This window comes from Pantherophis guttatus, chromosome 15 (assembly GCF_059756535.1).
Source record: "Pantherophis guttatus breed Tessera chromosome 15, ASM5975653v1, whole genome shotgun sequence".
NCBI classification, from domain to species: Eukaryota; Metazoa; Chordata; class Lepidosauria; order Squamata; family Colubridae; genus Pantherophis; species Pantherophis guttatus.
Genome location: NC_142077.1, coordinates 8,838,675 through 8,862,500, shown reverse-complemented (window position 1 = coordinate 8,862,500; position 23,826 = coordinate 8,838,675). Strand labels below are relative to the sequence as shown.

The 23,826-nt window shown below is 53.1% G+C and overlaps 3 protein-coding genes across 9 annotated transcripts in view; all 3 read left to right on the top strand.

Moving 5' to 3' along the window:
• Positions 1-89: 89 nt before the first annotated feature.
• Positions 90-6,696, top strand: SZRD1 (SUZ RNA binding domain containing 1). 2 transcript variants are annotated; one of them, XM_034401565.3, is made up of 4 exons: positions 90-155; positions 3,610-3,659; positions 3,948-4,202; positions 4,580-6,696. In XM_034401565.3, exons 1-4 carry the CDS (start codon positions 105-107, stop codon positions 4,680-4,682), a joined length of 459 nt encoding a protein of 152 aa, XP_034257456.2. In that variant the 5' UTR covers positions 90-104; the 3' UTR covers positions 4,683-6,696. The 2 variants fall into 2 exon arrangements, with proteins under 2 accessions (XP_034257456.2, XP_034257457.1); XM_034401566.3 differs by lacking the exon at positions 90-155 and adding an exon at positions 348-3,072.
• Positions 6,697-7,264: 568 nt separating this feature from the next.
• Positions 7,265-13,948, top strand: NECAP2 (NECAP endocytosis associated 2). Of its 2 annotated transcripts, none has more exons than XM_060684499.2 (8): positions 7,265-7,710; positions 8,078-8,178; positions 8,928-9,041; positions 9,773-9,854; positions 11,162-11,270; positions 11,524-11,692; positions 12,346-12,445; positions 13,311-13,948. In XM_060684499.2, exons 1-8 carry the CDS (start codon positions 7,616-7,618, stop codon positions 13,354-13,356), a joined length of 816 nt encoding a protein of 271 aa, XP_060540482.2. In that variant the 5' UTR covers positions 7,265-7,615; the 3' UTR covers positions 13,357-13,948. The 2 variants fall into 2 exon arrangements, with proteins under 2 accessions (XP_060540482.2, XP_060540483.2); XM_060684500.2 differs by having other exon boundaries at positions 7,268-7,710; positions 8,928-9,032.
• Positions 13,949-14,074: 126 nt separating this feature from the next.
• CROCC (ciliary rootlet coiled-coil, rootletin) overlaps positions 14,075-23,826 on the top strand; it is a 27,410-nt gene continuing 17,658 nt past the window's right edge. For 3 of the 5 annotated variants that reach the window (XR_015729941.1, XR_015729940.1, XM_087878997.1), the window contains exons 1-10: positions 14,075-14,562; positions 17,573-17,758; positions 18,959-19,042; positions 20,336-20,433; positions 20,987-21,152; positions 21,353-21,459; positions 22,372-22,587; positions 22,689-22,785; positions 23,099-23,191; positions 23,315-23,521. Coding sequence is in view for 3 of the 5 variants with exons in the window: in XM_087878997.1 (XP_087735123.1) it covers positions 14,422-14,562; positions 17,573-17,758; positions 18,959-19,042; positions 20,336-20,433; positions 20,987-21,152; positions 21,353-21,459; positions 22,372-22,587; positions 22,689-22,785; positions 23,099-23,191; positions 23,315-23,521 (1,395 nt within the window). In the remaining 2 variants the exon portion in view is untranslated. Of the gene's footprint in view, positions 14,563-14,620; positions 16,448-17,572; positions 17,759-18,958; positions 19,043-20,335; positions 20,434-20,986; positions 21,153-21,352; positions 21,460-22,371; positions 22,588-22,688; positions 22,786-23,098; positions 23,192-23,314; positions 23,522-23,826 lie in introns of those variants that run through there. The other 2 variants (XM_087878998.1, XM_087878999.1) reach the window with 2 other exon arrangements.

Sequence of the window (23,826 nt, the reverse complement as noted above, 5' to 3'; positions counted from 1 at the left end):
CGCCAAAGGGCGGGGCCCGGCCCGGCCGCGTCCCGCCGACAGGCTAGGACTGGGCGCCCGCGCGCATGCGCTCCGGGCGGGCTGGCGGCGGAGGGGGCATTACAATGGAAGATGAGGAGGTCGCCGAGAGTTGGGAGGAGGCGGCCGACAGCGGGGTGAGTCCCGCCGAACGCCGCCGAGTCCCAGCGGGGACCCCGGGGAGGAGACGGACCGTCCCCTCCGAGGGTGGGAAGGGCGAGAGCCGGGTGGGTGGGTGGGTGGGCGAGGCATCCCGGGTCGGCCGAGGCTCTTTAGGCCTCTTAAAGGGGCCGTGCCCCCTTTTTTTTTCCCCCACCCCAGCACGTGGTCTCGGGGCCACCGGCTTTCCCTCTCGGCCGGGAAAGGCTGAGACGCCGGGCGGGACAGGCGGGAGCGGAGATGATGAGCCCTTCCGCCTGCGGACGAAGGAGGAAGGGAGGGAAGAGCCTCCCCGTTGCAGGGATTATCCTGGAAGTGGATTTGGGGGGTGGGGGTGGGGGTGGGGGCTGCAGATTGGAGCCAGGGAGGAAATCCTTGATTTATGCAGGCAGTCCTCGACATTACGACCACAATGGAGGAAACCCCCCCCCCACCTTGACATGGATGATGTTGTTGAGTGAGACTTTTCCCTTAAGCGAGTTTTGCCCCGTTTTACGACCTTTCTGGCCACGGTGGTTGTTAAGCGAATCACCGCGGTTGTTAAAAAGTGAGTAACCTGGTCGTTCAAGGAATCTGGCTTCCCCGCATTGACTTTCGCTCGTGGGAAGGTCGCAAATGAGTGAAATCCACTTATCGTCGCAAATGGGAGCGTTATCTTCTGTGCGTGCACACAGGTGTCCTCTGTGCATGTGCAGAGTGTCAAAAATGGGACCTGATGACGTCCGGGCGGGTGGGTGGAGCCTCCCGAACGCCGGTGCTACCGGTTCGCCCGAGTCGGATAGAACCAGCTGCATTTCACCACCGGTTGCAAAAGGGGATCATGTGACACACACACACAGAGGATGCGGCAACCGTCATAAATAACGAACCAGGGTCTGAACGTAAATCACGTGACCGTGGGTGGGTGGGGGGGATGCTTCCAACGGTCAGAAGTGTGAAAGATGGGTCGCGAGTCGCTGGGGTTTTTTTTCTCCGGTGCCTTTCGTTGTCACTTCGAGCGGTCACTGAATGAACCGTCATAAATCGAGGACTAGCGGTAAATGTAAAAGGGGTCGCTTCCCGAGAAACCTTTCATTCCACGCTTTGCCGGTGTTGTATGCGCCGTCCCTTTGCGGGCGTCTCGCTCTGTGCCCTGTGCAAGGGATGCCCCTCTGCTGTTTTTCGTGCATTGATTTTGGACCGTTGTTTAATTCTTCCAGGACTGCAGAGCAGGGGCTAAAAGCAGGCACATCCCAGGGAAGGAAGGAAGGAGGGAGGGAGGCTTCACAACTGTCTGCCAGGAACCCAAAGGGAAGGTTACTTGGGGAGCCCTCCTGGCTGTGTTCCTACAACCCATCTCTTTTAGGAATGCAAGAGCTCCCGCCTGCCACTTCCGATTCCCACTTCTTTGCCCACCCTTTGGATGAAGGGAGGACTATGTGGGGCAGAGAAATCTCTATAGAGTAGGGGTCTGACACAAATTGGGGTCTCTGTATGTGTATATGTCGCTGTCATTCAGACTTCTGGAACCTCACCTGCAGGTTTGACAGCCGCTTCCCGTCCTTGTGTCCGTTCCGTCTCAGCCTAACGGATTTGGCGCCGGACTTGTTTCCCATAACCCTCTGCGGTCACCTTGCCTTTTCCTTCCTCGCACAAATACTCTCACTGAATTTCGCTGTTACCATCTGTAATTTTTAGTGACTATACTTATTTAGGGACGCGGTGGCTAAGGCGCTGAACTTGTCGATCGAAAGGTCGACAGTTCAGCGGTTCGAATCCCTCGTGCCGCGTAACAGGGTGAGCTCCCGTGACTTGTCCCAGCTTCTGCCAACCAAGCAGTTCGAAAGCAAGTAAAAAAAAATGCAAGTTGAAAAAATAGGGACCACCTTTGGTGGGAAGGGAACAGCGTTCCGTGCGCCTTTGGCATTGAATCATGCCGGCCACATGACCACGGAGACGTCTTCGGACAGCGCTGGCTCTTCGGCTTTGAAACGGAGATGAGCAGCACCCCCTAGAGTCAGGAACGACTAGCACATCTGTGCGAGGGGAACCTTTACCTTTACCTATACTTATTTATTGCATTTATATACCGCTCTCCCCCTCTCCAAATCTCACAGAGTCGCTCTGGAGTAAGGTGCTGGTTGGCTGCTTCTACCGGCTGCAAATAATTTAATGGGAGGGAGGGCAGGACAGCTTGTAGGGAGAATCCATGCTCTGAATGAAATTCAGCAGGGAAGGGAGGCGGCACCCTCGCCACCGAAAATGGCGGTGTTCAGAGAGGTGTCAACTGACCTGAACCCCAGAGCCCAATTTTGGCCAATGGGCCCCATGTAAAATGAACTGCTTGGATAAGACGAAAATCTTACCAAGGGGGTTCGTGTGCGTTGAGTTCGCTGGAGAAGAAAAACTCATTCAGCCAAGCGAGCTTCCCTTCACTTTCAAAGATTAACTCGCCCTCCAGACTTTGGACTACAAAGCAAATGCAGTTACACCTTAGCGGGAAAGCTGTTAAGGGAATGTCTTATTGCAAAACCCAGCCGCAGGAAGCAGGACACGGCTGAAGTGTGCTGTCCCTTAGGCCTGGCCTCAAGGAAAGGGCCACCGGAGCAACTATTCCCTACATAGCCAACCAAGACAGCCGTGGTTGAGCTGGGACCACGTCCCTGCTCTGGGAAACTGCCACCCCTTCAGACACCGTCATGCCTGAAGGAGAGTTCAGCCGCCAACCGGCCAGGCTGTTGGGCCACCTCTAGCGGCATCGCTGGCTTGGAATGAGAGAAATGGTCTCCCCAAGTCTCGGATGGAGAACAGGTTCTCATCTTTCTGGTTACCGATCTTTAATGGTGACATCCCCTCCCCTCCCCCTACCATGGTTTTGCCAGTGAGAATGACCGGGCATGCCCTGTGCTCATGATGGTAAGTATGCCAGTGGAAGTTATCCGAGGCACTCGATCAGCCGGGCCAAAGGCACCGCCTGTGACTCTCTATAGCAGAGAAGCCCCGTCTGATAATTTTTTTTAGCTGCTGATCTGGGCAACCTACAAAACCAGGCTCTAATTTTATCTCGCCGTTTGCTCAAATGCGAAGCGTCAGCAGACCGCAGCTGCCAGTCGATCTCACGTCTGGCACGAGCCCATTTCGATTCTGATCTGTGGATAAGGTTCACCCTGGGCTCCTTTCCCAGGGAAGGCCTTGGCTTTCTCCCTCTGAAAAGCAAGGGATTGAGAGGGTCTTTCTCTCTCTCCCCCCCCACCCTCTTCCCTTCTTTCTTTCTCTCTCTCTCTCTCTGTGGGAACCTCTTGATGCTTCAAAGATGAGTTAGTTAACTGATGTGGCATTGTCTTGCTGGGAAAGGGAGGGCCAGGCTTGTCGCTTGGTACTGCAAGGTGTCTGACACCCCCCCGCCCCCACTCCCCGAGGGATGGAACTTGACCCACTGACCTTGCCTTGCAGGAAATAGATAGACGACTGGAAAAGAAACTGAAAATCAGCCAAAAAGAAAGGTAAGAATCATTCCGTAGCATTCACGGCTGGGAAAAATAGGAGTGGCGTCCTGATTTTTGTTCTTTTTTAAAGATTCCGTCTTAAAAATGAACAGCTAAGCCCTGATTTCTGCTGATTGGTCAGAAAATCTGGATGGGCAACCAAGAGAATAAGCTTGCGTTTCGGTGAATAGGCAGAGGGCCTTAGTTCAGAGGACCGGTTGAGAGGTGGGGGGTTTTTTGGGGGGGAGGGGGCAACAGCACAAAAAATATTGTTTCCCGCCCTCCCCCCACTCTTTCCTTTTATAGCAGGAAATCCAAGTCCCCACCCAAAGTGCCGATCGTAATTCAGGACGACAGTCTTCCTTCGGGCCCTCCTCCGCAGATTCGGATCTTAAAGCGGCCCACGAGCAACGGGGTACTGACTAACCCCAACTCCACCAGCCGACCTGCCTTCCCAGTGAAGACCCTGGCCCAGAGGGAAGCCGAATACGCAGAGGCCAGGAAGCGGATTCTGGGCAGCGCCAGTCCGGAAGAGGAGCAAGAAAAGCCTATCCTTGACAGGTAAGGGAGCCCTGGCGCAGCTGCTGCCGCCACTGCCACTGCCAAATTTCTCTGCGCCACTCTCCCTGCTGCCTGAGGCCAAGGTCCTGTCCGTGCCCAGAAGATGCGGCCTGCTGGCTCAGCTCAATCCTGTCCCATTGGGCTCAGCTTAGGGGAAGAGGGGGAGAGAAGCATGTTCAGAAAGCCGCTTCGAGGGCCTTGGGTCTTTAATCTGAGGGGGATCGGTTTCCCAAGGGAGGGTCTCCTCATGGGCCTCCGTGGGGCTGGGCAACCTATCCTCTTCTTAAAGCCGAGGCTAATCTCTCCTTTGGACTCCCAGGGAGGGGAGAGCTTTTAACTGGACTGAGTGTTCTTTCCCCCCTCCACCCTTCCCTCAGGCCCACAAGGATCTCCCAGCCGGAAGACTCGAGGCAGCCCAGCAATGTGATCAGGCAGCCGCTGGGCCCCGACGGTTCGCAGGGCTTCAAGCAACGCAGATAGGCTTGGCTGGCCGACCAGCCGGTATGAAAGCAGGGTGCTCCCCTTCCTCAGCAGACCAATGGACTTGAACCACAGGGGCGGGACTTGCCCGAAGCGTCCCCTTGGCTCTTTGCTGCCTCTCGTGACCCTCAGCCCAGGCACTGGGACTCCTGCTGCGCCTCCCCGTAGAATTGACATGCCAAGGTGGGCGCACCGTGGGAGGAGCAGGCAGCGGGGCAGGCTTCTCCTCCGGGGGACCGGGTTGCTGCAACTTGCCTGCTGAAGCGAGGCTCCCCGCCCCTCACTCCCCGACAAAGGAATGACTTCTCCCGTCGGCTCCCTCTGGCATGGGAAGCAGGAGGGATGGGGAGGGCTCTGCTTCTCAACATGTGCGTGTCGGTGCGTGTTACATTTGGAGCAAGGCGGAAACGCGACGGGTGGGCAGAAGGTGTACGCAAAGGTTTGATCCTTTGCTTTTGGGGTGGGGGGACGGGATGGCTTTGGAGCCCTCACGCACGGGAAGTAGAAGCAGCAGCAGAAGAAAAGAAGGGGTGTGTTAGCTGTTTAACGTGTTTTATCTCTTGAGAAACGGTAGTTGCTAGTGTTGAGAGAAGAGGGGAGTTGAGAGAAAGCGGCGGTGGGCGACTCTTCCTCTTCCTGCTTGCTGCCGCTTTGGAACGAACAAATGGAGGAGGAGGAGGGCGCGTGTTGGGCCCGTCTTCCTACCGGGCCAGCTCCGCCGCTTCGTGAGCTCCGGCAAGAGACCCCAGCGCCTCTGCCTCCGTGGGATGGAGTTTGGGAGCCCTCCCGGTCTCGACCGGCACTCCCTTGCGCCTCTTGGTGCTGCTTCCAGACAAAGAATGGGGGGAGGCCTGCTTTTCGCCACTAGGACTCTTGAGCTAGGAATATAGAGTAGTTCCTGTCTCCCATCGTGTCCTGCTCGGTCCTCGGGAGGATGCCCAAGTGTTGCTTGCGCTGGCCATGGACGTCAGGCCGAGCTGGTGAGGCGTTTGGCCCCGTTCGTTCTTGGGGTCAGTCCGCTATTTGGAAGGCAAAGAAGCGGGCGGACGGGCGGGCGGAGAAGGAGTAAGGTCTAGAAGTCGGTAAGAAGGTCTCGAAACGGGACGGGTCACCAAAGACTCCAAAAGTCTTGAATCACGGGCCTAGATGCCGCCGTTAGGAACCATTTTCAAGATGGCCTCCCCCCCCGCCCCCCGGGGGGGAAGAATGGATTTGCAGTGATGGGAAGGCTCACTCCGTGCCTGGCAGGGCCTCAAGCAATACTCCTTTTAGCTTTTTCCCAGGTGGTCAGACAAAAACAAAAAAAACACTGGAGGGGGCTGGTTAGGAGACCCCTGCCCCGCGCGGCAAATGCCAAGTGTCAGGACCAGCTGGGGCTTTGCTCCTTAGCAGCCATATTGAGTGTGGGGGAGGGAAAGGCCCTCCCCACACCACTTCCAGGTGCCTGGGCTAGCTCGCTTCACTGTGTTTTCCCAAAATCTGCCTTTCTCGGGTTTTCGCTGCCTGGTTTGAGGAGGAGAGAACCGGTGTGTAGAAAGAAAAAAGGGAGAGGAGATGGGGAGGGGGGCGTGTTAAGTGTCTCTCTTGTGTGTGTATGGGGTGTGTGGTGGGGGGGGCGGAGGTGGGTTGGCGGGGCGGGATGTGCCGGAGGAACGGTGTCTCTTTGTACATCAACACAGGACGTGTATGGAAAACGCCGCAAAAGAAGGAAGCGACCGGTCAAAAAGAGAAGTAATAATAATGATGATGATAAGAGAAATAAAAAAACTACCTGTGTACAAAAAGTGAAGGGAAAAAAAAAAAAACACAACCGGCTGGCTCTTGAGTGGGTACCCTCTCTTCTCTTTCCATCCCTGCCTCTTTCTCCCCCTCCCCCCCTGTTTGCTTTGCTGACCCCCACCCCAGATTTTCCGGCTGGCCTTTTTTCTCCCCCCCCCAAAACAGGGGCTGCCTCCCCCTTTTAACCCCTAGAGCTGCCTCGCTCTCCAACCTTGGTAACTTGAAGCCTGGCGGACTTCAACTCCCAGAATTCCCCAGCCAGCAAAGCTGGCTGGGGAATTCTGGGAGTTGAAGTCCGCCAGGCTTCATTGCTCTACTATTGCTGCCCCTTCCCAGAACCAGGAAGAGGTTTTTTTCCCCCCCATCGGTTCTTTTAACCGCTGACTTGGGGGGGGGGCATCAAGGGGAAGGCAAAGACCCCCACCACCAGTGACCCAATCGGGGAAGGGGGCACTGAGGCTCAGCCGATCCCAGGGTTGGGGGGGGGTCGTTGCTGTGGACCCGCGGGCCGGGAAGCAGCGCCCTTCTGGGGGGGGGAGGAGGGGGGATAGTTTTATTTTTTTGGGGGGGTCCCTGCGTTGGGGCAGGGGAGGGATCGACGGTAAAGCCCCTTCCCCCCCACCCCACGGAGGCGCTCCGGGGAACTTCTCTTCCAGGCAGAGCTTGCCATGCGGACGAAAGATTTACACGCTGTGTTTAGTGAAATAAACGCGTTCACTTTTTTTTTTTCCCAACGTTGTCCTTTCCTGCTTCTTATTCGAGGGGTGGGGGGCAGTTCGGCGGTTCGAATCCCCTAATAAACAGGTCATCTGCGTGTGCAGGGGGTTGGACTAGATGACCTCCAAGGGACCCTTCCAACTCTTACTGTTTAAAAAAAAGAGACGGATCGGAGTCTTTTCCTCCTCCCCACCTCCAGTCCCACCCCAGCGTCGCTGCAACCGGAGCGGACCTTCCGCCGACCCGCCAGAGGGCGCCAGAGCCGCTCTATTAAAGACATAAGGGCGTGGGCGGGGCTTCTCGTTTCCTCCCCACCCACTCACTTCCCCGCGGCTAGGAAGTGACGACAGGTCGTTGCCTAGCGCGGAGCAAAGGCTTCTGCGCATGCCCGGAAGAGCCCAGCGGTTTTGGTGTGGGTGTCGGTGGGAGGGGCGAAGATGTCGGAAGGCGAAGACTACGAGTCCGTCTTGTGCGTCAAACCGGAGGTTCACGTCTACCGGGTGCCCCCGCGGGCCTCCAACCGCGGCTATCGGTGAGTCTTCCCCCATCCGGCGGTCGAGTGTCGCTTCGCCCTTGTGGGGGCGGTGCGGGGTTCCCAGTCCCATCATTCCCTGGCTGAGTGGACCGGCTCCCCTGCTGGGTTCTGGGCATGCGCAGAGAGATCTGCACGCATTTCCCATTACCCCCCCTTTAAGCCAAACGTCGCCGCTTGAAGGCTTGTGGACTTCAACTCCCAGAATTCTCCAGCCAGCTCTGCTGGCTGGAGAATTCTGGGAGTTGAAGTCCACAAGCCTTCAAGCGGCCAAGTTTGAAGACTTCTGCCTTAGCCGGTGGTGGGGAGACTCCCCAGGGTGAGAAACAGGGCTGGAAGGCCGGGCTACCTTCGCTTTTCCTCCTAGTGCCGCGGAGTGGCAGCTGGACCAGCCGTCCTGGAGCGGCCGAATGCGCATCACAGCCCAGGGCAACGTGGCCTTCATTAAGCTGGAGGACAAGAATTCGGGTAAGGGGCCGCCCTCCAGGTGGCTGAGGGTCTCTCGGCAGAGGGGTGGGGAGGGCACGGCCCAAGGGATGCTGTTGGGCGGGCGGGCAAGTGTTCGGAGACTACAGTTGGTCCAGAACGCAGCCGCAAGAGCAGTCGTGGATGCACCTAAGTACACCCACATTACACCAATTCTCCGCGAGCTGCACTGGCTCCCTATTGTTCTCCGGTCACAATTCAAGGTGTTGGTTATTACCTTAAAGCCCTACATGGCTCAGGGCCAGGGTATCTTCGAGACCACCTTCTACCGCGTAACTCCCAGCGATCCCACAGAGTTGGTCTCCTCCGGGTCCCGTCAGCTAAACAATGCTGGCTGGCGGGCCCGTGGGGAAGGGCCTTCTCTGTGGCTGCCCCGGGTCTCTGGAACCAGTTACCTCCTGAGGTCCGGACCGCCCCCACCCTATTGGCCTTCCGAAAAGCGGTGAAGACTTGGCTCTTCCGGCAGGCCTGGGGCCGTTGATCTCGCTCTTGCGATCTTGTGAGATCCGGCCATAACTGGTGTGAATGGGTTTTAATATTGTAATTTTTAGATGTTTTTATAATGGTTTTTTTTTAAATGCATTGTAAGCCGCCCTGAGTCTCCGGAGAAAGGCGGCATATAAATCGAACTAATAACAACAACAACAACAGCAGCAGCAGCAGCAACAGCAGCCAGAAGCAGCAAGCGGATCGGCTGCCCACCTGGCACTCCTTCCCTTCTCTTCCCCCAGGAGAACTTTTCGCCCAGGCTTCCGTGGACCAGTTTCCTAGCATCGCCGTGGAAAGCGTGACAGACTCAAGCCGATATTTCGTCATCCGGGTCGAAGATGGGAATGGTACGAAGGGTGAGATGCTTTGGATCCTGCCCTCCTTGGGTGGGTGGGTGGGAAATCCGGTCTTTTTTGGGGGAGTGGGGGGAGGGAGGCAAAGCTAATTGTGATTTTACCTGGAAAGCCTCCTCTTGTCTGTGGCATCCGAGCCCTGTCCTTGGTGCTGATGGAGGAGACTTTCCCCCAGTGCTAGGCAGAAATGATTCTAAGCGAACCTCGTGAAATGCTCTTCACTCTTTGTTTCCTTCCTTTAAAGTAGTGTGCAAGGCTGTGGGCAGCCCTTCCTTGGGGCCATCCGCCTTCCCCCTTCTCTATTTATCAGGCTGCTTCCCAACCTGGGGCCTCTTCTGCGAATATTCTTGAATTCTCTTAAGCTTCCGCTTGGCTCTCCTCTCGCAATGCCTCTCCTCCTTTGATAACGCCGAATCTTCTTTGCTATCTATGGTAACTCTCTGTTAACCAGCTCCACGGGCACCTGTGCGGGGCTGCGGCCCATCCCTAGCAGATAGAGAGAATGGAGGTTGAACCTTTTTGGCACCCTTCCCTAGTGGGCCTGTGGCTTCTCACCGGGTCAACAGCCTGCGTGGAGAGGCCCCTTTTGGCCGGCTCTGCTGCAATCTGGAGCTACATGTGTGATGCTTTGGTATGACTCAGCTTTCCTGAGGTCTTGGTTCCAGGCTTCCCGGTGAGCTAATCTACAGCCAAGCGACTTTCCGCCACCTTCCTGAGCTTAGTTTTCCTTACAGGGCGCCGTGCATTCATCGGAATTGGCTTTGTTGACCGAGGGGATGCTTTTGACTTCAATGTGGCGCTGCAAGATCATTTCAAGTGAGCAGCCTTTCCTTGGTGCCAGGACTCTTGCCGGAGGCTCTTTTCCCCAGGAAGGGAAATCAGCAGAGCGGTCTCCCCATGACCAATCAGACAGCTGGTCCTTCTTGACGTGCGCCCGCCACTCAAAACCTGGCAAAAAATCTGGCATCTGGGAACAAAACGGACAACCTTTATTTATATCATGTTATTTACGTTTATTCGCTGCCCGTCTCGGCTGTCACGCAACTCTGGGAGATTTGAAATTTGATGAAACAATATAAAAGAATCAACACAGTTAAGACAAGGGATGTATTAAAAATAAAGAGGAAATAGCTAAGGTAGTTGGGGGCAGATACAATAGAGCGGAGGTGGGGTCTTCTGATATTATAACCAACTCCAAGACAGCACATGCCCCCACCCTGGCTAATCTGTAACCTTGGCAGAATGACTCCATTTTAGCAGCCTTCCCAGGCATTGGGTGAGCACCAGTGGTGAAATTCAAATTCTTTTAGTACTGCTTCTGTGGGCGTGGCTTTGTGGGTGTGGCAGGGGAAGGATACTGCAAAATCCCCATTCCCACCACTCCTGGGTGAAGGATACTGCAAAATCTCCATTCCCACCTCAGTCCAGGGGAAGGATACTGCAAAATCCCCATTCCCTCCCCACTCCTGGGGGAAAGATATTGCAAAATCTCCATTCCCTCCCCACTCTGGGACCAACCGGAAGTGGTATTTGCCAGTTCTCCGAACTACTCAAAATTTCCGCTACCAGTTCTCCAGAACCTGTCAGAACCTGCTGGATTTCACCCCTGGAGAGCGCCCTCTGAATCTGGCAGGGTAAGGCAGGGCTGTCAAATACGGGCCGGATGTGTCATGTGCTGGCCACACCCATGCCTGATTTAGCAAAGGGGGGGGGAAGTCCGTGACATGTGACAATGTGAGTTTGACAGTCCTATTCTAGAGGGATGGGGAAAACCATAGAAAACTCTCCAGTTCTCCTTGCCTCCAGGTGTTCCAGAAAGATCTCAAGAGCCGTATCTGGGCCAAATGGGGGAATATAAGATCCAAAGCAACGAGGTCGGGCGGGGGCACAGATTCCATCACTGCTTGTTTCTCACCCCTTGTTTCCAGCTCTAGAGGGAAATACAGATATGGGAGGAGGCCACCTTTGCTACGTGGATTTTTTTTTTCCAGGAATAGAAACGTCTGTCTTAAGTAACTGGCTTCTCCAAGGGGAAAATTCTTCCTTGTTCTGCCCGCATCTTTTCTTGCTCTCCACCGCTTTGTTTTCTTTCTCTCTCTCTCTTTTTCTCTCTCTCTCCGCAGGTGGGTCAAGCAACAGACCGAGTTAGCCAAGGAAGCCCAAAACCCAACCCAGGGCCCCAAACTTGACCTGGGATTCAAAGAAGGGCAGACCATCAAGCTCAACATTGCGGTGAGAAAGGCCTTGTCCAGGGGTTGGGGAAGAAAGACAAGATGCACTCAAGCACACTTATAAGGTGGTGCAGTGTCCCCGTCAGCTCGGTGGGCGGTTTCTGCCATGTTTGAGTCGTGGGAAGGGGAGCAGAATCCTGAAGCCCGACGTTCGGGAAAACCCTCCTCCTCGGGCTAACTTCCATCCTCAACTGGGAGGCTTCCGAATGGGCCTGAAAGCTTTTTGGTCTCTCCCCCCCCCCCCCCACTTGCAGAACATGAAAAAAAAGGATGGCTCCTCGGGAAGTAGGCCAAGAAGTGCGGACTTCATGGGACTCCCCCTTCTTCCCCCACCTCCAGGGGGAAAGACCCCCTTCCTCCCCACACCTGAAGAAGAGCTTCCCTTGCCTCTTCCGGGAACCTCAGCAGATGCCGTCCAAACAGGTCTGTGTAGGTCCTCGGGGGTGGGGGGGGAGGTGAAATCCAATTTTTTTTTTACTACCGGTTCTGTGGGCGTGGGGTGGCTTAGTAGGCGTGTCTTAGCTTGGTGAGCGTGGCAGGGGAAAGATACTGCAAAATCTCCATTCCCACCTCACTCCAGGGGGAAGGATATTGCAAAATCTCCATTCCCACCCCACTCGGGCCAGCCAGAGGTGGTATTTGCCGGTTCTTTGAACTGCTCAAAATTTCCGCTACTGGTTCTCCAGAACCTACTGGATTTCACCCCTGGGGGGGGGGATTCACTTTGATACCAAACTGGAAAAGGGAGCTCCTGCTTTGAGACTTCTTTAGTTGTCTGGTGGTAGGTGGGGTCAGCTGGGGCCTTTTACACCCACTCTGAGGACCACAGACCTCATTTTTGCCCATCATCTAGCTGTCCCTTAGTGCAAGGGTCACCAACCTTTCGGACCTCAGGGACCATTAAATTCATAATTTTAAATCCCGCAGACTACGTTATGCAAAGGTCTTTTTTCAGGAAATGGATGCATGCTAAGTAAACAGGGCTTCTCTTTGCCAGCTCAGACAAAAGCCCTTTCTGCGAGGAACATCTGGAAACGGGAAACACAAAGCTAACCTCTTCTTCTCCCCACGCTTAGTTTGCCAAGCAGATGTTGCCGGGTCTCAGCCCTCACAGCCGCCAAGTTCTTCAAGAGAAGCTTTTGCAGACATCTGGGGAGATTTCACTAAAGCTTCCGGGTGAGGAGATGCCCCTTTGGGTCATGTTTTGGGAGGCTTAAGTCCTGCCCTGCCAGCACATTATCCCGCTTCCAAAAAAGGACAGGTAGTGGAACTATTGGGTCCATACAGTGGGGAATTGTCTTGAAGTCCTCCACCATGAAAAAGTTAGCATTTCTGTCCCTTTTAAATTCTTGTAATATAGTTTAGATCTTACCAAAGAATTTGCCAGTCCCACTATTTACCATAATTTTCGGATTATAAAACGCACTTTTTTGTCTCCCAAAAGGAGGTGAAAATGTCTGTGCGTCTTATAGACCGAATATTGCTGAAGCCCCATCCACTGGCCGGTCGTTTTTTTTGGCCTCCGCACGCCCTGTTTTCAGGCCTTTTTAGCCCGTTTTTTCCAAAAAAATGGGCTGAAAACAGCTTCAAAAACAGGCCAAAAAAAGCCTCGAAAATGGGCTGAAGGAAGCCCGAAAACAGGCTGAAAAAAGCCTTGAAAACATGCGCACAGAATCGTCCCCTGTCATCAAGCCAGAAAGGTTTTTGGGACCGCTGGTATTAGCGCATAAGCTTTCAAAGATTCTGGCAAGAGGGGCGCCACGGATGACAAGTCATCATTTCAGGTGACTTCTCTTTTCCTCCCTCGGAAATTCTTGCGGGAGTCCTTAAGAGCGTCGGCGGGGGTGTCACTCCGGCATGGACACTGGCTAAAATTCCTGGAGGTTGTTAAGTGCCCCTTGCTGAGCGCAGGAACTTCCAAGCCCCTCTGCCCCCCGAAAAAAATGAACCCCCCAGATGTGGCTTCTTGTTCCATCAGGTGTCGGGGTGATGGTAGTGGTGGAAGTCTGCCGCTCACGGCCTGTGTTTTGTCTCCTCGAAGGTCCGGCTCTCAACCTCAGCAGAACTCCGACTGGGTCCAGTTCTGAAGCAGAGGCCCAAAGGCCAAAGAGTGGGACCCCCCCCCTTTTGTAACCCAGAGACCGGGAGATGGGCCGCGTACCCCGTTGCCTCTTCCGACGGATCCTCTGCCTGGATGGGTTTCGGCTTTGGCTTCGGACCTTGCGGCGAGGCAGAGGAGGGCTTCCCTGCCGATCACCTCGCGCCCTCTCTCTCTCTCTCTCTTCCGCCAGCACCTGGGACTTGTGTGGTTTGTGTGAGTGTGTGTTTTGTGTGTGTGTGTAGGGGGCTGCAGTGGTTTAAGTGCCAGCCCGCCGCTTGTGAAGCGGAGATTTTCTCCGCCTGCTCTTCTGTCTCCCTTCCTTCCCAAGGGGGACCACTGTACTTTGGTGGGGGCTGTGCACAGTTGTGCCGACTCCTCGGCCGAGCCATAGGATAACCAACAATGTTGGTTTAGGGCTCAAGAAGAACCCAAAAGTGTTGGGAAAAGCGTCCGCTGCTTTTGGGAAGGGACTCCATCCCTTTTCTCCTTGCTGGACTCCTGTCGGGTCACTTGAGTCCAGTTTTGACCGTCTCTCCTGCACTCCGTTTCCGAATTAAAAAAAAAACTTTTCCCGCCAACTCAGTCTCGCAGTTCCTTGATTTGACCACTTGGGGGTGTGGGAACGTTTCGCGGGTTGAGCCGGAATGGCCTCGGGCGGCCTCCGTAGGCAGACAAGAGTGGGCAACGCGCACGCGCAACGCTTTTCATGCCCGGCGCCATAGCAACCGGCGTTGTGAGGCGAGCGGGCCTCGCGCCTTTATTTATCCCCGCCGGCGTCTGAGGGCAGAAGCCGCGTCTCCCCGTCCGGGGTTCGCAACGCGGGCGCTCGACGGGGGAAAAAAAGGGCCTCGGCCTCTGTGACGCGAAGGAAGACAGCGACGACCCTCCAGCGCCTTCAAACACCCCCCCTCAGACACACACACACACAACCCCCAGCGCGCGCGCGCAAAGGGTGCTGGGAGTTGTAGTCGAGCGCCCGACTGAGTGGGAGTGACCCCCCCTCCTCCGCCGCCGCCGCCTCAGCCTCTTCTTTCCCGGGGGCGAGCGAGAGATGTCGTCGTCGTCCCTTCTGTCCGTGCAGGAGGAGAACCGGCTCCTGCAGCAGGAACTGTCCCGCGTGGAGGACCTGCTGGCCCAGAGCCGAGCCGAGCGCGATGAACTGGCCATCAAGTACAACGCTCTCAGCGAGAGGGTAGGGGGGGGGAGGGGGAGGCGGGGGTCCTGGGGGGGGAGGGGGAGGGGAGATGGGTCTTGGGAGGGGGAGAAGGAGGCCGACGCTGCCAGAGGGACCCTCGCCCCAAAAGGAGCCGGGTGCAGGGGGGTCCTCGACCTACGACCGCAACGGAGCCCGAAGTTCCTGTTGTTAAGGGAGAAGACAATAAGAAGAGAAGAGAAAGAATAATAGAATAGAATTAGAATGGAATAGAGAGGAGAGGAGAAGAGAAGAGAAATGAGAAGAGAATAATAGAAGAGAATTAGAAGAAAATAGAAGAGAAGAGAAAGAAGAGAAGAGAAAGAATAATAGAATAGAATTAGAATGGAATAGAGAGAAGAGAAGAGAAATGAGAAGAGAATAATAGAATAGAATTAGAAGAAAATAGAAGAGAAGAGAAAGAAGAGAAGAGAAAGAATAATAGAATAGAATTAGAATGGAATAGAGAGAAGAGGAGAAGAGAAGAGAAATGAGAAGAGAATAATAGAAGAGAATTAGAAGAAAATAGAAGAGAAGAGAAAGAAGAGAAGAGAAAGAATAATAGAATAGAATTAGAATGGAATAGAGAGAAGAGAAGAGAAGAGAAGAGAAATGAGAAGAGAATAATAGAATAGAATTAGAAGAAAATAGAAGAGAAGAGAAAGAAGAGAAGAGAAAGAATAATAGAATAGAATTAGAATGGAATAGAGAGGAGAGAAGAGGAGAGAAGAGAAATGAGAAGAGAAAGAATAATAGAGTAGAATTAGAAGAAAATAGAAGAGAAAGAATAATAGAATAGAATTAGAATGGAATAGAGAGAAGAGGAGAAGAGAAGAGAAATGAGAAGAGAATAATAGAATAGAATTAGAAGAAAATAGAGAAGAGAAAGAAGAGAAGAGAAAGAATAATAGAATAGAATTAGAATGGAATAGAGAGGAGAGAAGAGGAGAGAGAAGAGAAATGAGAAGAGAAAGAATAATAGAGTAGAATTAGAAGAAAATAGAAGAGAAGAGAAAGAATAATAGAATAGAATTAGAATGGAATAGAGAAGAGAGAGAAGAGAAATGAGAAGAGAAAGAATAATAGAATAGAATTAGAATGGAATAGAGAAAAGGAGAAGAGAAGAGAAGAATAATAGAATAGAATTAGAATGGAATAGAGAGAAGAGAAGAAGAGAGAAGAGAAATGAGAAGAGAAAGAATAATAGAATAGAATTAGAATGGAATAGAGAGAAGAGAAGAGGAGAGAGAAGAGAAATGAGAAGAGAAAGAATAATAGAGTAGAACTAGAAGAAGATAGAAGAGAAAGGAGGAGAAAAGAGAAGGGAAAGTAGAATAGGAATGAGAAGAGATGAGAAAGAATAATAGAATAGAATAGAATAGAATTAGAAGAAAATAGAAGAGAAAAGAGGAGAGAAAGGAGAAGAGAAGATAAAGAATAATAGAATAGAATTAGAAGAAAGAAGAGAGGAGAGAAGAGAAAGAATAATAGAATAGAATTAGAAGAGAATAGAGAGGAGAAGAAGAGAGAGAAGGGAAGGAGAATAGAAATGAGAAGAGAATAATAGAAGAGAATTAGAAGAAAATAGAAGAGAAAGGAGAAGAGAGAAGAGAAGGGAAAGTAAAATAGGAATGAGAAGAGATGAGAAAGAATAATAGAATAGAATAGAATTAGAAGAAAATAGAAGAGAAAGGAGAAGAGAAATGAGAAGAGAAGAGAAAGAAGAAGAGAAGAGAAGAGAATTATAAGAGAAGAGAAAGAAGAACAGAATAGAATAGAATTCTTTATTGGCCAAGTGTGATTGGACACACAAGGAATTTGTCTTTGGTGCATACGCTCTGAGTGTACATAAAAAGACAAGATAACATTCATCAAGAATCGTAAGGTACAACCCTTAATGATAGTCATAGGGTACAAATAAGCAATCAAATCATACTAGGAAACTATTAGGAGACTATTTGTTAAGTGAGTTTGGCCTCATTTTTTTACGACCTTTCCTGTCATCGTGTTTCAGCGAATGGCCGCGATTGGTAAGTGGGCAACGCGGTTAAATGAATGTGGCTTCCCCCATTGCTTCTCAGGAGGTCACAAAAGGGGATCACGTAACCCCAGAAGGGACATTGCACCCGTCATAAATGCGAGTCAGTCACCAAGCCTCTGAATGTAAATCCTGTGTTTGGCTGGGCTAGGGCAGGAGTCTGCAACCTTAAACACTCAAAAGAGCCATTTGGACCCGTTTCCCACAGAAAAGAAAACACCGGGAGCCACAAAACCCTTCCTGTGCCTGACTATTTCTTGAGCGGCCACAAAATTAGCATATGTAGTTGAATTAAACCTTCTGTTTTCTTCTGAAACTTTACTTTTCTTGGATTTATCCATGGTTGGCCTACCGGGAGTTGAAAAGCTCAATAAATTGCGTGCTGGTGGGTGTCGCACATTGGCGGTTGTGAGGCATATTTTGAGTGACAGGGAGCCGCAGCAGAGGGGTGAAAGAGCCACATGTGGCTCCAGAGCCACAGGTTGCTGACCCCTGGGCTAGGGGAACACAGCTGGGACTTCTGCTCTGTAAGATTGTCTTGTCCTTCCTTCACCTAATCTGCTGGTTGCCTCAGTAGCCCTCCGCACACTTCCCTTCTGGCCTCTCTTCGGGTCCCTCTGTCAGGTGGCTCGAAGGAGGGTGTGGGGCGGCTCGTAGAAGCAGCATTTCGACCCGACGCTCTGCTTCTTTTCTGAGCTGAATTGTGACTTAGGGGCGGGCTGTACCCAACAAATGGGGCTAACCAGGTGAGCAGAGAATAGGAGGAATGTGGCGATTCGGCCAAAAGGCAGGCAGCTGAGTCCCCCCTCCTCTCGAGAGAAGGGTTGCGCAGTGAGCTCCACTCCTCACTCAGGCTGGTTCCTCCAGTCCAACTCACCTCCCAGAGCAGCCGCTCTTGTGTGTGTGGGAAACCCGATGGGCGCAGTGTTAAGGCAATCTCAGGTATGTAGTAGCTGGTTGTCTTTGACTCAGCTGGAGGATGCGCTGCGACTGGAGACGGGAGAGCAAGAGAGCCTGGAGAACAGGAGCCTGGCCAAGCAGAACATCGAGCTGCGCCGGCGGTTGGACGAGGACCAGGCGTCCTACAAGCGCAAACTGCAGGCGTACCAGGAGGGACAGCAGCGGCAGGCGCAGCTGGTGCAGAAGCTGCAAGCCAAGGTGGGTTGGGCAGCCGCTGGAAAAGCCCCCTGTGTGCCTCCAGGTGCTTCAGGCTCATTGGCCTGTGTGTGTGTGTGTGTCTTTTGATTGCAAGGCGCTTCCCTGCCTCTGCCCTCTCTCAGTCCTATTTCAGGTTCCAGTTCACCTGAGTTAGATCACAGAGTAAAGCTTCGAGGATTTTCCCTCTCGGCTTATGGTACTTATGCTTAAGTCTTCGTTTAGGTCTACCGTATTTTTCAGAGTATAAGTCGCACCTTAGTTTTTGGGGAGGAAAATAAGAAAAAAGCTGATTGGCAGGTGGGTCGGCCACTATGCCCTTCTGCAGGGGTGAAGTTAACGCTGGCATTGCAAGACCGAGCTAGCTTTTCCTTCAAGAAGATCTGCCCTGTCTTGGAAGCCAGCAGTAGCCAAGATGCAAGGTCTCCTCCACCTGCTCGCTGGGCCAATGGCTGCAGTTGTGTCTGCTCGTGTTGTGGCCTGTCGGCTGCCGGGGCCCCTCCTCTTTTAAAATTTAAAAGAGGAGCAAAGGCACGTGGGCCTTTGCAGGAAGCAACGTTATTAATTCTGTTCAGTCTGAAGTCTGAAGCTCTGTTTGATTCTGGACCCCGTTTGGCTTTGCCAATTAGGTCTTTGGCAGCATGTCAAGGGAGATAAAGGTGGGTGATTATCAGCCTTATCCCGAAGGACTCTTTCCAACTATTTGGGACTCATCTGTGAATGAACAGAATTCACAGCTGTTAAAATAAAACAGGCTTTTGGGACTACTTGTGTGTTTTACCGACTCAGGAAGCCTAAGTCAGAACAGGAGAAGAGAGGGGAAATCTATGGACTTCTATGGGCTGATCCTTGGGATGGAAGAGCCACTGCTACTAGTGAAGCCCCACCCTCACTCTGGGGATAAAAGGCAGGGGCCGGAGATGAATAGATGTGGCAGACAACTATTCATCTCCCTGCCGGACAAACTTGTTAGCCTGCGGTGAGAAAGAGAGACTTTTTGCCAGGGCTGATGGCGCTCCTAATAAAGGAATCGTTGATTGATTACAAAGGGTTTGTCGTGTTTGGGGAGCTGGGTCAGAACAGCTCGGCACAATTTTATTTATTTTTATTTATTTTACTTTGATTTATATGCCCCCCTTCTCCGGAGACTCAGGGCGGCTTACAATGCGTTAAGCAATTTTCTTTTCCTTCCTTCCCTTCTAGGTTTTGCAGTACAAGAAGAAGTGTGGGGAACAAGAGCAGCAGCTGCTGGAGAAATCCACAGAGCTGGAGCATCAGCAACTGGTGGTGAGGGGTGTTTTTTCTTCAGTGTAGCAGGCCAGGGCGAGATCACTGGGCCGGGTGGCTTCTTGGTGCCAGCTGTCCAGTGCATAGAACTCCATGTGGACTTCAGGGCTGTGTGTGAATTGTAGAATTGCCGTCCCCCATCTCTCTCTCTCTCAAGATTATTTTTTCACAGTGTTTTAAGTCCTCCGCTGTCGCTACCTTCATCGGCCCACTTTCTCTGCCTTGGGGCTGGTTAATGTCGTAGCCCAATGGCACCAAGTTCTCTTGACAGACCCAAGTCCTTCAGAAGTGGCATTATGAATAGAGGGCTCAAGGATGGAAACAAAATTGGTTTTCATGTTTTGAGGTTGAACCTGACCGAGATTTAAAGCTTACCCCAAAAGATCCCAAGTCTCGGATACTCAGAAGGAAAACCTTGATCCTCTTTGGATCTGTGGCATCAAGAAGCCACTTTCCTCCCAGAGAACTGGGATCTCAGGGTGAGGGGAATTTTTTCCAACCGAATAAGCGATCTAGTCATGGAGTTTGCGCTGAAGGGGGAAGTGGCTGGGCTTAAGCAGATGTTCCAAAAGAAAGAGGCCTAGCTTAGAAGAACCTCATGTTCTGACCTAGGCTTCCTGGAAAGCATAAATCACTATTTTAGTCCCCCCAAAAAACTCTTTTATTGAGGCGGCTGTGAATTATGGTCATTCACAGCCCGTAATGATTCACAGTCTCTGACGATTCCGACAGACGTCTGCTCAAGTTGACACAGTCTTTCAGGGTAACGTTGATAAGCACCCACCTTTAGCTCCCTTGAGTCCTAATTGCCAATTAGTTTTGCAAGGCCAAACAGAGCAGAGTCAAACGGACTTCTCGGAGCTTGAATTGACTATATGAACTAATTGCTTCCTGCAAAGGCTCACGTCTGTTTGCTCCTCTTTTATGTCTTATGGGAGGGACCAATCAACTCCAAGCCTTACTCCTGAGTCGCCCTTCTTTTTCTTAACTGTTCTTGCCTTCTGGCAGCTCTGTGCATGCTCGCACTGGGAACAGGCTCACACTGTTCTTCTGCCTCGCTGATGTCAGATTCCGGAGGCAGCACATAACTCCCAGATGGCCCTGGCCCCCTCTCTGCCTCCGACGCAGAGCCCTCTGAGCCTTTCCCATGTTCCTCCCCAACCTCCTCACTGTCCGACTCTGCTGCCAGCTCTTCAGGCCGCCGGTGGACCACAACACCTCAGCTGAACCCTGGCAGGTATGCTGGGACCTGGTCCTTCATTTTGTTTCATCTCTTGCCCTTTAACCCTTCAGGGCCACTTAGACATGTCTGAGATGCATCTATGTCACGACGAGGATCCTAGCAACGACCTGGAAAACGCTCTGATCCGTTTAGAGGAGGAGCAGCAAAGGTGAGTCTGAAGAAAAGCTACGACTGCCCCGTCTCCATTGGTTTCGTGTACAGGCAGTCCTTGATTTACAACAGTTCATTTAGTGACCGTTCAAAGTTACAACAGCTCTGGAAAAAGTGGGTAATGACCGTTTCTCACAGCTACGACCTTTGCAGCATCCCAGCAATCACGGGATCTAAATTCAGATGCTTGGCAACTGACTCGTATTTATGACCGTTGCTGTGTCCCCATGGTCATGTGTGATCTCCTTTTGCGACTTCCTGACAACAAAAGTCAATGGGGAAGCCGGGTTCACTGAACAACCGGGTTACTCGCTTATCAACTGTAGCAGTTCACTTAACGGTGGCAAGAAAAATGGGGCCAAACTCACTTAACAAATGTCTCCCTTAACAACAGAAGTTTTAGGCTCCATTGTCATACGTCGAGGACTGCTGGTATTAGTCTGATTCCCTGGCCCGTCCGCTTTGCCTCCAGCACCCCTGTAAGTGGGGTGAACATTTCCTTGTCCCGCTGGGCATTGGGCAATGATGCCCTTTTCCCCTCTAACCGTCAGGAGTGCCAGTTTGGCCCAGGTCAACGCCATGCTGAGGGAACAGCTGGAGCAAGCCAACGTGGCCAATCAGGCCCTCAGCGAGGACATCCGAAAGCTGACCATGGACTGGACGAAAGCCCGAGAGGAGCTGCAGCAGCGGGAGGCAGAGTGGAGGCGAGAGGAAGAGGTTTGGGGCTGGAGACCTTTAGGGACAGGAACGGGGGGTGGGGGGGGGTGGCAGGGAGAATTCCTTCCAGATTGAATAGGCCGGGCAACAGCTCGACCAAATTGGAGGTTCCTGAAGTCCTGAGACGACAGTCAGAGTCCCCGCAGAAGTCAGTAGGAGCTGTCCTCCTCCTTTCTCTCTCTCTGTCTCTCTCTCCTCAGTCGTTCAACGACTATTTCAGCAGTGAGCACAGCCGGCTGCTCACCCTCTGGCGGCAAGTGGTCAGCCTCAGGAGGCACTTCAGCGAAACGAAGAGCATGACGGAAAGGTTAGCGTTGGGACTAAGGCGTGGGCAGGCAGAGCTATCAGCTTTGAAACTGGAATTGGCAAGGCGAGAAGCCCTCAGGAACGGAGCATCCTCTCCGAGAGCTAAAGGGGCATTTCCCCAATCAAGCAATCTCAAGACATGTACTATATCAGTGATGGCTAACCTTTTTCTCTTGGTGTGCCAAAAGTGTGCGTGCGGGCCGGCACCCATAATGCAATGCATGACACACACACCTGTGCTGCGTGTGCACACGCCCCCCTGCGAATGCACACGCGCGCCCCCGCGCAAGTGGGCGAGGGGTAGGATTCAAAAATTTTAGCAACTTTTTCGCCCTCCCCAGGCTCCGGAGGCTTTCCTTGAGCCTCCGGGAGGGCGAAAACAGCTTCCCCCAGGCTCTGGAGGCCGGAAATGAGCCTGTTTCCGCTCTTCCAGAACACGCGTGCCACTCCCCTGTGCTCCCCACCCATGCACACGAAATCCCCCGTGCATGCGCGCGCATCTCCCACATGCGCCCCGCTCCCTGCGCATCCCAAAAATCAGCTGGCCGGCGGGAGGCGCGCATGCGCAGTGGAGCTGAGCTGAGCTGAGCAACGGCTCGCGTGCCTGCAGAGAGCACTCTGCATGCCAGCTGTGGTATGCGTGCCATAGGTTCGCCATCACAATACTATATTATGTTCAGCCTCCATTTGCCACTTTCCTGGGCTGCACCGCATTTGCGTGCCTGTTTCTGCGCGAGATCTCTTCCCCTTCTGCTCCGCTTTTCCTGTGCTTGCCGGAATTGCCAAGCACCTTGAGCGATGAGGGGCCCCGGGAGCCGTAGCCTCACGTTCATCCTCCCTGCCTCCAGGGAGTGCTTTTAACAGGAGCCCTTCTTCTGTCTCTGCCATGCAAAGGTTCCGCTTCCTCCTGTAGGGATCTCTCGGAGTTGAAGAGCGAGCTGTCCCACACGAGCCGTGCTGTGAACGCCACCTGCCTGAACCTGAGCGGACGCCTTCACCTGTCGGAGAGCACAGCCAGCGCAGCTGCGGAGAAGCAGGTGCTGCTGACAGCTCAGCTGGAGGACAAGGTCAGGGACGTGATCCAGCTGCAGGTCCGGTGTGACACCGAGAAGGTGGAACTGAGTACCAGGTGGGCTGGGGGGTGGAGAGAGAGGAGGGCATGCTCCAAAATTGGCTCCGCTCTTAGGAGCTGTGGAGGGCTGACTTGAGGGGGCTTTCTTCTGGCTTCAGGCTCAGTGAAACTCTCTCAAACCTGGAGCGCCTGAAAGGGCAGAACCTGGAGAAGGGCCGGACGATTGAAGGCTTGAACCACAAGCTGGAGACTTTGGTGAGAAGTGGAGGCAGGACGTTGGCCTTGGGGGTGGGGAGTGGCGGGGACGGACGCTGTGAGAAACAACCCCAGCTGAGAGAAGGCCGTTTGGGATGCTGGGATGGGGGAGAGAGGGAGAAGAGACACACTGGCAGAGCTGCCTTCCCAACTTCAGGCGGAGCTGCCTTCCAAATTTCAGGCGGAGCTGCCTTCCCAATTTCAGGCGGAGCTGCCTTCCCAATTTCAGGCGGAGCTGAGTTCCCAATTTCGGGCAGAGCTGCCTTCCCAACTTCGGGCAGAACTGCTTTCCCAACTGTCCTTATCGTTGCAGGAAGCCTGCCGTGCGCAGGAACAGTCTGTGGAGGTGGAAGCCCTGAGGAGGGAAACTGAGAAGCTGCACCAGGCGCTGCGAGAGATTGCCCAGGTACGGCCTTCCGGGGGCAGGCCACGAAATCTTGGAGCTGGGCACACATCTGGTCTTTGCAGCTGGCGGGCAAGTGTATTTCCTGCATTCCGATGGCTCGTTTCTTCTTGGCCCATCCCTCAGGCAGTGATCTTGGACACTGAAGGCACCGGTCACCTCCCACCATCCGACCCAAAGGCTGACGTTTCGGCCAGCAACGGCACCGGCCTGCGGGGCTTGCCCTCTCCCTTGCGGAGCTCCTCGCCTCGACGCAGCCACTCCCCTGTCTTTGCAGTCTCCACCCTGGCTATGGTGCAGTCCGCCCTACAGAGACGCCAGCTGCAGCTGCAGGTGGGGAAGGGACGGGGGCACCCCTGGCACCCCAGGAAGGAAATGTTAAATGAAGCTTTCACTTTATTGTGTTGGGAATGTTTATCCCTGGTGATTTTAATGTTTTTATGCTGTAAGCTGCCCAGATTCACGTCAAAATGCCACACTTGGAATACTGCATTCAGTTTTGGTCGCCACGATGTAAAAAAGATGTGGAGACTCTAGAAAGAGTGCAGAGAAGAGCAACAAAGATGATTAGGGGACTGGAGGCTAAAACATGTGAAGAACGGTTGCAGGAACTGGGTATGTCTAGTTTAATGAAAAGA